The sequence below is a fragment of the Anabrus simplex genome, chromosome 1 (assembly GCF_040414725.1).
Source record: "Anabrus simplex isolate iqAnaSimp1 chromosome 1, ASM4041472v1, whole genome shotgun sequence".
Lineage (NCBI taxonomy): Eukaryota > Metazoa > Arthropoda > Insecta > Orthoptera > Tettigoniidae > Anabrus > Anabrus simplex.
This window is the reverse complement of record NC_090265.1, coordinates 794,467,316-794,481,114: the sequence shown is the minus strand read 5'-3', so window position 1 is coordinate 794,481,114 and position 13,799 is coordinate 794,467,316. Positions and strand designations below refer to the sequence as shown.

At 40.1% G+C, this 13,799-nt stretch overlaps 1 protein-coding gene across 1 annotated transcript in view; it reads right to left on the bottom strand.

Moving 5' to 3' along the window:
• LOC136873537 (PI-PLC X domain-containing protein 2) overlaps positions 1 to 13,583 on the bottom strand; it is a 50,200-nt gene extending 36,617 nt beyond the window's left edge. The window contains exon 1 of the mRNA XM_067146709.2: positions 13,453 to 13,583. Coding sequence (XP_067002810.2) covers positions 13,453 to 13,558 — 106 coding nt within the window. The 5' untranslated portion in view covers positions 13,559 to 13,583. The remainder of the gene's footprint in view (positions 1 to 13,452) is intronic.
• Between the last annotated feature and the right edge of the window lie 216 nt (positions 13,584 to 13,799).

The following is a 13,799-nucleotide window of genomic DNA, read 5'->3' as shown; positions in this document are numbered from 1 at the left end:
ACTAGAATTACTGAATTATTTTTAAAAAGCGATTTGTACAAGGCCTGTTGTCTTATCGGCTAATTATTTCCTCTATTTTCTTTCAGTATTAGCAAAATGTTTAGCGGAAATGCGTACGAAATATCGTTCGTCCCGGCTAACCGATTTGCATAGCGCCACAGCAAGTAGTGGAGGCTTTGCATGTGCTGTGAGAAAGGGCAGCAGGGGGTGTATTTTTTTCTTTTTTCGACAAGGTCATGGACACTGAGGTATATTTCACCCGCTTGCCGCGCGCATTCTTTAGTCTGGCGGTCTTTTCAGTTTGTTAGTTTCTGTGTTGTCAAATATTAAATGATTTTAATTGCATAACCACACCGTAGTTCTATTTAATTGTTAGCCTATAAATGTGTATTATTGTTCCTTTGGTGAAAGTTTTATTGTATAGTACTAGCTGATGTACCCGTGCTTCGCTACGGGATTCTCAGAAAGACTGACTTTGTGGTTTTCTTAACCTGAAATCAACATAGGTCATTACAAAAACGTATGAATGTAGCGATTAAAAGCAATGCTATCATATAAAATACTCGATCAAATGGAAAGCCGCACGTTTTATCACTTTTAACGAACAGTGCTGCGGTCAGATTGCGGTGCCAATCTAATAGTCCAAAGTTCCAGAGCTGGGATGACCAGGCCGCAGATTGCCATGAACACTCATCTGCCATTATTCCGCTAAATATGCACACTGTTCATTCCAATCAGTGCCTCAGAGTAGGGGTTGAATAGCCCGAATGCTATGATGATCCAGTGTGTTACGTACCAGTAGTAACAGAAAATTTATAAAACAGGGGAATGTCATGCTAAAGAAGAAAGTTATCCAACTCCTCAGCTACTTCCCATCAATATTCAGGCAGGCTGTTACACTCTGTACGACTGGGCGAGTTGACCGTGTGGTTAGCGGTGCGCAGCTGTGAGCTTGCATCCGAGAGATAGTGGATTCTAACCCCATTGTCGGCAGCGCTGGTGATGGTATTCCGTTGTTTCCCACTTTCACACCAGTCAAATGCTGGGCCTGTACCTTAATTAAGGCCAAAGGCACTCCTAGCTCTTTCCTATCCCATCGTCGCCATAATACCTATCTATGTCGGTGCGACGTAAATCAAATAAAAAACACTCTGTACGCAGCAGTAATCCTACCTACCGGAGATGAAGGGCAACAGATGACACAAAGCACATCACGACAAACAATGGTCAATGTAATGTTATTGTTGATCAATGTTATGAGCTTTCTATATTGTAGGCCTCCACATTCAGTTTTCTTTCGACTCTGTGATTTGTAAAATATTTTATACTATAAACTGTAGTTTCTTATTCTCCGACTTTACATACCGATTTTCATTAAATACTGTTTACCCATTTCTGGTTACTCGGCGCTGATATGGACTTAGTAAAAAAAATCCAAAATCATGAATATCTTTGTGATCATAGCCAGTACGGTAACAATGTATAAGACATAAATATAGGAAATTTAATACTATACAACCCTAGTTATATAGCATTCATCGATTACACCTCTAATAAAAAATATTTGAGAATTACATTTTAGGCCTTCCCCTAAACTACCATTTCACTCAGCGTGAATAAAATAATTTACAGCCTAGACTATAGCGACTTATTTCTTGACTTTGCATACCGATTTTCATCAAGAGAGGACTACTAATAACAATATTTGAGAATTATATTTTAGGCCTTCCCCTCAACTACCATTTTTCTCAGCGTGAATACAATTATTGATAGCCTAGATTGTAGCAACTTATTCCCCAACTTTGCATACCCATTTTCTTTAATATACGACCCCTAATAACACACATAGTTGAATATTCAATTTTAGGCCTTCCCCTAAACTACCATTTCACTCAGCGTGAGTAAAATGATTTGTAGCCTAGATTGTAGAGGATCATCCCCCGACTTCGCATACCGATTTTCATTAGACCACTAATAACATAAATAGTTGAGAATTCAATTTTAGGCCTTCCCCTAAACTACCATTTCACTCAGCGTGAGTAAAACGATTTATAGCCTAGATTGTAGAGGCTCATCCCCTGACCTCACATACCGATTTTCATTAAATTCTCTTCAACCGTTTTCTCGTGATGCGTGTACATACATACATACATACATACAGACAGACAGACAGACAGACAGACAGACAGACAGACAGACAGACAGACAGACAGACAGACAGACAGACAGACAGACAGAAATTACGGAAAAGTAAAAAGTGCTTTTTCTTGTTACTATGGACATGACCGATACAGAAATACCATTATTTTCAAATTCTGAGCAATGTACAGACAAAACTCTTATTTTATACTAGCTGATGTACCCGTGCTTCGCTACGGGATTCTCAGAAAGACTGACTTGGTGGTTTTCCTAACTGAATTCAACATAGGTCATTACAAAACCGTCAGTAGGAATGTAGCGATTGAGAGCAATGTTATCATATAAAATACTCGATCAAATGAAAAACCGCACACTTTCTCACTTTTAATGAACTGTACTACGGTGCCGATCTAACAGTCCAAAGTTCCAGAGCTGGAACAACCAGGTCGCAGACTGCCATGAACACTCCTCTGTCATTATTCCGTTCAATATGCACACTACTCATTCCAATCAGTGCCTCAGAGTAGGGATTGAATAGCTCGAATGCTATGGTGCTTTTTTTTGCTTTACGTCGCACCGACACAGATATGTCTTACGGCGACGATGGGTTAGGAAAGGCCCAGAAAGTGGAAGGAAGCGGCCGTGGCCTTAATTAAGGTACAGTCCCGGTATTTGCCTGGTGTGAAAATGGGAAACCACGGAAAACCATTTTCAGGGCTGCCAACAGTGGGGCTCGAACCCACTATCTCCCGATTACTGGATACTGGTGAATGATATGATGAACCAGTGTGTTACGTACCTGCAGTATCAGAAAATGTATGAACCAGAGGAATGGCATGCTAAAGAAGAAAGTTTTCCAACTCCCCAGCTATTTCCCGCCAATGTTCAGTCAGGCTGTTATACTTGGTACGCAGTAGTAATCCCATCTATCGGAGTTGAGCGGCACCATAAGAAACGAAGAACATCACAACAAACAATGGTCAATGTAAAGTAATTGTTGATCAGTGTTAAGTGCTTTGGATATTGTAGGCCTTCTGAAAAACCACTCTTATCATAGTCGGTACAGTAAAACTGAATGAAACATAAATGATCGGAAATTGTATTGTCTATAACTTTTGTTATGTAGTACCGTACTTTTCTATAGCACCAATAACATAGGTACCGGTATTTAAAATTAAATTTTAGGCGCCTTCCCCTAAACTACCATTTCATCTCGGGGAAAATAAAATTATTTACAGCCTAGACTGTAGTTTCTTATCCCCAACTCTGTATAGCGGTTTTCATTAAACTCTGTTAACCCATTTTCTCGTGGCTCGGCGTTGATATGGACTTCGCAACAAAAATACAAATTCATTAATATCTGTGTTATCAGAGCCGGTACGGTAAAAATGTAAAAGACATAAATGACTGGAAATTGAATTCTATATAACTTTAGTTATATAGTATTTATCGATAGGACCGCTAATAATATAAATATTCGATAATTAAATTTAAGGCCTTCCCCTAAACTACCATTTCACTCAGCGTGAATAAAATGATTTATAGCCTAGATTGTAGCGGCTCATCCCCCGACTTTACATACCGATTTTCATTAAATTCTCTTCAGCCGTTTTCTCGTGATGCGTGTACATACGTACGTACAGACAGACAGACAGACAGACAGATAGACAGAAATTACGGAAAAGTAAAAAGTACATTTTCTTGTTACTATGGACATGATCGATACAGAAATACCATTCTTTTCAAATTCTGAGCAATGTACAGACAATACTCTTATTTTATATATATAGATATATAGATTAAATCAAAATCTAGCTTGTTGGCTGAATAGTCAGCGTACTGGCCTTCGGTTCAGAGAGTCCCGGGTTCGATATCCCGGCCGGGTCGGGGATTTTAATCGCTTCTGATTAATTCTTCAGGCTCGGGAACTGGGTGCTTGTGTCCGTCCCAACACTCTCCTCTTCATATTCAGACATCATACCACACCACCAACCACCACAGAAACACGCAATAGAAATTACATACCTCCATATAGGGTTGGCGTCAGGAAGGGCATCCGGCCGTAAGACAGGGCCAAATCCACATGTGCGACGCTGTTCGCACCCGCGACCCCACAGGTGTGGGAAAAAGCGGTAGCAAGGTAAGAAGAAGAAGAAGAAGAAGGAGAAGAAGAATCAAAATCTAAAAAAGAAAGCTATTATTACCGCACTTAAGCTGGTAAACAGTCAACCTTTACCTGTGTCGAAATTCGCTCGGAGAGCATCGAAAAACTTACCATTTTGTAGCTGTTATTTTTTTCCAGTTATGATGTACAGTATATACCCCCCTCCCCGTCTGCTATATCCCACAACCCGGATACTGTTTGTTGTCTGTGCATTTTATTTATTTATTTATTTATTTATTTATTTATTTATTTATTTATTTATTTATTTATTTATTTATTTATTTATTTATTTATTTTTGCCCCCGCACTGCACTTTTAATTCCCAATGGCCGTTACTGAGTGAAAACATATAATAACATAAGCCTACTGCTGCCGTTTCGTCCTCAAAGACTTCCTATGAAGTACAGCAAGAAGGATAATCAATTACTTGAAACGTGCAAACACTGACAAACATTCTGTGTAGTAAAAGCGTGTGGTAGGTTTCAGGGCTAGTATTTGTTTCTTTAGTGTATATTTTTACGAGTACAAGCCATTTATTCCTTTAATTTTCGTTACCTACTTATTCTTTAAGCGCGGTCTCATACTCAAAGTGAAGTATCATTCACCTTCTGTGCCTTGGATGGGCTGTTTACGTTCGATTACAAATATTCTTGTTCAGGATGTTCAAACTGTCGTTCAGATGACACCACTCGCTATGGCGAAATGAAATGGAGATGGAATGAGTTGGACACTGAAGTGGACATCGATTTCCTTAGCGACCTATCACTGTTTAATTCCAAGCAGGTGCTTGAATCGTGTTTACCACATACTCGGGGTCTGTTCTCACTAATTCTCCGTCCATCCCCATAGCTCAACAACATTTCTCTAAGTGGGACAATATGCTGGCTATCTTCAACTGGAATGTACAATAAATAATCAAATGTACCAATTCCAAGCATTCAAATGACTTCGAGTAATAATAATAATAATTTCGTGTGGCTATTTCTAACCGAGTGCAGCCCTTGTAAGGCAGACCCTCTAACGAGGCGAGGGTGGGCGGCATCTGCCATGTGTAGATAACTGCCTGTTATTGTGGTGGAGGATAGTGTTATGTGTGGTGTATGATTTGCAGGGATGTTGTGGACAGCACAAACACCCAGCCCCCGAGCCACTAGAATTAACCAATTAAGGTTAAAATCCCCGACTCAGCCAGGAATCGAACCCGGGACCCTCTGAACCGAAGGCCAGTACGCTGACTTTTCAGCCAACGAGTCGGACACTTCGAGTATAAAGGGGTAGATTGCGATGATGGCGATGCGTATTGCTTTCTTGAGGAAGTACAACTGGCCAACACTAATCAGAGGGGAAAATGGAAGGGGTCCGATACTTCGAAAAGTGGAAGTATTGGCCAAAGGATGGCAAGGGCCGCGAAGGGCGTGAAAATGAAAGACTCCCTACTCCTCGTAAACCTAATAGCGTCGGGGTCGGAAAAGAACAATAGTTGAACAAGGGAGGTCGGATAGATCAGGTGAAAGTGAGGAGCCTGGCACAAGTGGAAATAATACCGGGACTTAGCGAAGGGCCCCATGGTCGCCAACTCACGCTCCCAAGTTGAGAATTCCTGGGATCCCTTTTAGTCATCTTTTACGACAGTCATAAGAGATAGAGAGTATAAAAGAATAAATATTACTCAACCATGTAGACTAATGATATGAGAACTAGCATTGGGGCGTACCACATTCTTACTAGTCTATAGCAAAGTTGCGCACCCAAGCTTGATCCTTTACTCATTTATAAAAATCTTTAAAAATCTCAGTCGCTACTTCAGTAAACCTTAAGTCTGTGAAGGAGATATCATACCGGTAACTAAATTACTTTCTTTAGGGAGCAGAATCATGTACACCGACAGAAGTTTCTTTCATAAAACTTCGGGAATTCGTATACTCTGAATCATCTGGGTAGATTGGATTCGAAATGACACGGATGGGAAAGGAGCGGGAAATTATCAGTACAACACAATCAAGACTCGCCTAGTTCGGTCATGTGATGCGACACCCTGAGAAGCATGGTCTACTCCATCTCATCCTTCAGGGAAGGTATGTGGAAGATGCGGCCTTGGCAGAAGAAGACTTTCGTGGCTCGGAAACCTACGTCAGCGGTTCTGGCTTTCCTCGTCAGCTACAGAATATAATACTCCCATCTCCTAGATCCGGATAGCCAGGAAGTGGAGAGAGAGTAATCATGTATTGCAATTTATATTATTCTGATACATGTACTACATTTAAATGTATCTTCCACTACCTTAAACATTTTTTTTTTTTTTGCTATTTGTTTTACGTCGCACCGACGCAGATAGGTCTTATGGCGACGATGGGATAGGATAGGCCTAGGAATGGGAAGGAAGCGGCCGTGGCCTTAATTAATGTACAGCCCCAGCATTTGCCTAGTGTGAAAATGGGAAACCACGGAAAACCATCTTCAGGGCTGCCGACAGTGGGGTTCGAACCCACTATCTCCCGATTACTGGATACTGGCCGCACTTAAGCGACTGCAGCTATCGAGATCGGTACCTTAAACATTACACTTAGGCCCACACCTAATTACTATTTCCACCTAATCTCTAAATTGTAGTTTTAAAAAGTATTTATTTTTGTCCTAGGCATTACACGTGTTTTATTGTCTAGAACAACATGTATCTTACCTTTATTATTAATTGGCGCGAGTATTTATTTTATTATGAGTCCGAAGAGATTTCTCCTTAGCTTACAATAGACATTGTAAATTATCGACCTACAGCTACGGAGGGCCGGCAGCTGAGTAAGACATATATTGTAAGCTAAGCAGATTCACATGCAATTGAACACATTAAAGGCCCGGTTTCATCAACGTGGGTTAAATATTCTCTAACCCTGGGTTTGTTAACTTAGGGTTAATATTTTAACTCATTCTTACAAGTCACGCGTTTCACCAAGCTATTTCGGCAGAGGGTTAACTAACACCGCGTTAACCCTCGCAGGAAACAGCTATCCTAATAATCAAGGAGGCAGTGACTAAAAATCAGAGATCATGAACACACTTCTTGCGTGGTTCTTTTGTTTATTTCTTGCGCTGTATTTCGTTTTCTTCCTCAGGTCCGTGGTAGATATTATTCTTTCGTGATCTTGAACGAAAAATGGAAGAAGTACAGAAGAAAAATAGTGGCACGAATTTTTCTGCTTTAGAAAAATCATTACTTATTGAATTAGCCACCGAGTACCGAAGTATTATAGAAAGCAAGAAGATTGACGGTATACAATTAAAAGAAAAGGAGGATACATGGAAAAGAATAACAGGGGAATTTAATAATATTGCCCACGTTACAGTGCGATCTACGAAACAACTAAAACAGTTCTATAAAAATGTTAGCTTCTCTGTGCCAAGAGTTGTTTTGAAAGTTGGCACACCTTCACAGCAATAACACACACGAAAGTAAATATACAGTTTAATTTCAAAGTGCATTTCTGTATAACCGCTACGTAATACACGGTATAATGTTCATAAGTGTTGTACTATTGAAGTGGTGGTGTGCCACTGCAGTGCTGTCGTTATTAATGTGAAGAATGATGTCATTCTCAATTCCAACATTCCTGTTCCTTCTCCTTCCTGTGAGATACTGATGCAGAGTCAAGTCCTGTGGGGGAAGTTAATCTCGGTTCTCCACAGCAATATTGTGTAATACCGCTGTTGCTACTATTACGGTCAATGTCGTTTCTTTTAGTTCGCAAGCCCAAGTTTGTTTCGATCAGCCGTGTATTCTAACCTCTCGCGAACTTCATCGACGAATCTACTGACGACGGTATTTGAAGTCTATCTCTTCAGAATTTGTTCCTCAGATAGATTTTCAAAGTCTTTCTTTCTTATTATAGGCCTATTTCTGTTAGGAACGCCGTTTAATAAATCTAAATAAAGCAACTCTGCATCAAATGCATGATTTACTGTGGCCATGTTGCTTTTAACCTCGAATAAACAGTATAACCCAGGTGAAAGGAGGGGTTAACTTAACTCCGGTCTTAACCTAGAGTTAAAAATAACCCTCCTTGATGAAACGGAATGAACAGTCAAACTCAGAGTTAAAACTGTGTAACTCGGAGTTAAGGTTTAACCCACATTGATGAAACCGGCCCTAGCTGTGACAACAAAAATACAACCATAATTCTAAACGTTGACTTTGTTCTTGGTTTCTTTTCGTACTTTCAGTTAATGCTATGCTTTTTTTCATTTCCTTTTGCCACATACTTCTTAAAATACAAAAAAAATTTGCTATTAGTCCTGGTGTGATCTTTGTTTAACAAGTTAGCAATTGTATAGAGTTCTTTCTCTCTTTCTAGTTTTGATTTATATGCACCACCCAAATATTTAATTCTAAGTGCATCAGCTCCCCTCATGACGGAGCCAAAATGATTGCTAATGTCCTCTTATGGACATGACACTTTAAGAAGAAGAAGAAGGAGAAGAAGAAGAACTATACAAAGAAAATTATCATTTTATCTGTACACTTAAAATTTTTGCCTCAGCCTTCGTTTCCGTATCGAAATAAGTATACAGAAGCCGAAATTAAGTTTAGTTCCATTTTCATTTGTGTGTTTAATAATATTGATGTTATTGGCTTTTTACGTACCACTAACTACTTTATTGACATTTTTCGGAGACGCCGAAGTGCCGGAATTTAGTCCCGCAGGAGTTCTTTTACGTGCCGTAAATCCACCCATCAACTCGAGGCCGACGTATTTGAGCACCGTCAAATACCACCGGACTGAGCCAGGATCGAACCTCCCAAGTTGGGGTCAGAAGGTCAGTGCCTCAATCGTCAAAGCTCCGCTAGGATGTTTGTTTATTTGTTTGTTTGTTTGTTTGTTTGTTTGTTAGAAAATAACGGGAAAACGGCTTAACGGATTTTCTCAAAACTCTGTATTTAATGTCAATGATAGCCTTGTGCACTAGGCCATTCATTGTGTATTATTTGCTTAGTATACAGTGGCGTAGCAGTATTAAGAGGTCCAAAACAAGCCACGTACCGAGCAAGTCGCCACGCGGTTTGGGTCACGTAGCTATCAGCTTGCATTCCGGAGATAGTGGGTTCGAACTCAACTGTCGGCAGCCCTGAAGAGGGTTTTCCATGGTTTCCCAATTTCACACCAGAAAAATGCTGGGGATGTACCTTAATTAAGGCCACGGCCACTTCCTTCCCACTCTTAGTCCTTTCCTATTCCATCATCGCATATGACCTATCTGTATCGGTGCGACATAAAGAAAAATTAGAAAGAAAAGAAAACCGAAATGTTAACTTCCTCTGTTAATATTCGCTGCATCGAAAAACTGTACTAAACAAACGTTGTGCTAAACACAATTTTTCGATCTTTCATGTCCTTTTACCCAGACGTACTGTAGCTGTTCGCCATTGGAATGGGAGGGCTGCAAGAATAGTGCCGAAAATAAATACGTAGACTGGTGTTTCCTCGATGAGTAATTAGTAACAGAAAGTCAATGTGCGTCTTCGGTGTTGTAGAACTGTAAATACCTCCTATGAACCGTCTCTGCTCCATTTGCGCCGACCACCACTGCTTTTACTGCACGAGAAATAATAACTGAGATAATCGCGATTATTACAGTCGCTCTTACAATTGAGAGTACAAGAAGCATCTTATATTGTGTTAAAAGTTTGTCACTGACAGGTGAGTAATGATATGAATCTAGAAACTTGGGTACTGTGCTGTGACCTTTGTGTATCCTGACAATCACACTCTTGCGTAGTATTGATAAGAAGGCATGTTTTCCTATGGCAGTTACAATGAACCGTAGATTACCCACATGTTTGTGCTTCCGTATAAAACTATGCAAAAAATATTAAAGTCGCGCCCAACTTACATTTGAAAATCAATGAACATGTCATTCTAACAAGAATTTTTAGCATAAAACAACAAGTGTTAAAAACTGCTTACGTGGTGTTTGCAAGAAACCTCCTTAATTGCATGTGAGATCGGAAAAACCGTTTCCTGTGAAACTATTCGTAGGCAGAAAGAAGCCATGGACAAGCACGTAAGTGACTGAAATTCGTTAAAAGGAATATTAAGTGTCCGACTGAATATTGGGATTCGGTCATGTTCATAGACAAAAGTAAATGTGAAGTCTTTGGGTCCGATGGACTGCAGTAAGGATGGCGGCAGCGCAATAAAGCCTTAGAAAAGAATCTACGACCCGCTGTCAAACATGGAGGCGGCTCCGACATGGTGTGGGGCTATATGTCAAGTCCAGATGTGGGTAATCTACGTTTCATTGTAACTACCATGGGAAAACATGCCTTTTTATCAATACTACGCAAGAATGTGAAAGAAAGTACAACGAAACTGGACTTGGGACCAACTTATTATTTTCAACAAGACAATGACTTCAAGCACACAGTGCGGATTGTGATAATGTGGATAAGGTATCACACACCAATAAGACTGGAAATTCCGCCACAGTCTCCAGATTTAAATCCTATACAGAATCTGTAGTAGGAGTTGGAGACGGAGGTACAAAGGCACGAAGTTCCAACAAAAGTACACTGAAACAGATCTAGAAAGCGCCTGGCAGAAGATTCTTCCTTCAATGATCCAAGTATGTATAATCCATGACTAGGAGGCTAGCACATGTTACAAAAACTGAAGGAGATTCTACCGGCTATTGAAAATTGTGGAATTATAAGGGTGTATGTTCAATTGTGCTATGCATATAAAATACAGATATTTCGATTCTTAGTTCGTTTTGCATTGTGTAAAATATTGTAGTGATTGAAAGGAAACGGGTCCTGTTGTGTACCTGTCAAGAATGCTAGTCTGGGCCGATGACCTTAGATGTTAAGCCCCTTTAAACAACAAGCATTATCGTCAGAATGCTATTTTACGTTTGTAAATAATGTAAATCAATTGGATTGTATTTGCATACATAAATTATGTTTAGAGCTCGGTAGTTAGGTAAAACGCCTTTTTTTTAACTCGATGGATATATCGAAGTGTCAGGTAGAGGTAAAAATATTTTCGTACATTTGGAAGCAGTAGGGCCAGTTATTATTTCGCCTTTTGTGCCTATTTTAACTTCCGTTGCCTATTTGAACGTTTAACGCCTTTTTTTTACCTTTTCTGAGTTATGAATATTTTTTCCATTATTTACGTAGTAAAATTAATGTCGGTGGAAATAAAATATAATTAAAATACTGTATTAATAATATTTTTCTTCTACCACCTTTCCCACCTGTGGGATCGCGGATGCGAAATGTGTCGCGCATGTGGATCTGGTCCTGTTTTACGGCCGGATGCCCTTCCTGGCGCAAAGCCTATGCGGAGGGATGTGATCAGTATTGCGTGGTTGGTAGTGTGAATATGAAGAGGAGAGTGCTGGGACAAACTCAAACATCCAGTCCCTGAGCCAGAAGAATTAATCAGATGCGATTAAAATCCCCGACCAGGCCGGGAATCAAACCTGCGACCCTCTAAACCGAAGGCCTCAACACTGACCATTCAGCCCAGAAGTCCGACAATTAACTGTATTAATAAAAAGTAGGACCATTTCATTTTAATTTAATAGAATTTGCACAAATTATATTTTCATATTACACAAATCTCTAGTGAAAATCTCACTCTACAAGCCAGCTAGTCGAGAGAATTGGTGAGTCCCATACCTGATATGTAGGCCTAAGTACTAAAATGTGATGAAGAAGTGTATTAAATAGCTTAGATTAGATTTTTAAATAATTTTAGTGCCCATTTTTCGTTATTTTCAAATGCCTATTTTCATTATTTTAGTGACTATTTTCTAAATGTTAAGCGCTTATTTGCCTGCCTATTTTAGTCAAAATAAATGCCTGAATTTCCGCCCTCCAATTATGTTAATAAACAGAGTGTACACTCAATTGTGAGAGCGCTTATACATTTTTCACAAACGTCCAAATATCTCCTCAAATATCAGTAATATCTAACACCTGTACCAGTGGCGGCTGGTGGTCTCTCAGGTAGGGGGTGGGGGAGGAGGCAGAGTACCTTTCCCCCACAAAGCTTTCTTTGTTGCTGAGCAGCGCCATCGCACTCATTCAAGTCTTCCACGCGAAAACAAATTCACTGCTGCCAACCCTCGCAAAGCGCGGGATGAAAGCTAGAGGCCCAATCTGAATCAAAATTAGTAGTCTCAAGTTCAAGTGTTACATGGAAATATAAGTATTTATTATTTTTGTTCTTAAAATGTAAATACTGTAATGGGGCAAACAAGGTCATAAATTATTATTTAATTTTATTGTATGCGAACATGGAATTTTGACAAGCGTATGCTCGTATCGGGGTTTTTGAGGACATCTTTACTGATACACTGCTATGGACTCTGCCCACGTGGGAGCCTCTTCCCACACCCTTCCTCGCGCCGAAAGCGTCCACCAGCGCGCTTCCACCTTGCATCTCAACCTCCTCATCCACACGATATCCTCGGACGGTGGCTCAAGATTCCGTGCCTTATCTTCAACCTGAAAACATTTACCAGTGAACTGTGCGTTGAAAGTCACTTTGATAACTTATTGCCTAGCAGTCTTCCTTATTGATGAGAATTTACAGTACCACAATGAAATGTAATTTTCTTAGCAGTATTCGAGTCCAATGTTTGACTTCAAATGTCTATAGAAAATAAAAGAACCTTTTCGTTCTCTAGAGAGGACACCGTCCGGGAGTCCTCAAGGGCCGCCCGCTACTGACCTGTACATAACACAAGTATACAAAATACGATTTCTAATTTTTAATATTCCATGCAGATTGACCACACTAGCTATGACAACGGAGATGTTAAAGTTTGTTATTGCTTTATCCATCAACGGCGAGCAGAGGCGACATTGAAATGTCAATAACCCGCCAGCGACGGACAGTTCAGCTATAAATAAAAATACAAATTCTAACATTTCTTCAGTATTTCTTTATACTACGCATGCATATAACTGAAAAAAAGTGATACGATTTTCATAGGGTTTTAGAAATTCGGAGCAAAGACAGGGGAAGGAGTAATCTGAGCCGAGAAGCTTGATGATGCCGGTATAACTCACAAAAGTGATCGATGAAGCAGCGCTAAGTTTTTATACGTGATACAAAATTAAGAGATCAGAACTAGGAACACCATACCTGGGATAGCGAGGTGGATGATGGGAACGGAGCGGCAAATCTCCTCTGGCAGACACGACATCCAGTTCTCCAAATTTCTGCCAATAGCGGCCCATTCACCCACCATGATGGCCTTGTTCACACGTGACTGATTTGCACACTGCAAAGGCAATCTGCTGAGAGTCTGCTATTTCGCCTGCCTCACACAAAAACTTGCTGACCTTCTAAGACGTCGGGCTGCAGCGTTGTTTCCCGGTTGTGTGCTATCACAGTTCATATATACATATGCAAGAGTTCAAGGGTTCAAGATAACCACCGGGTGGAAAGGAATGATTGAGATAATATTCCGAATTTTTGTGTTTAGACAT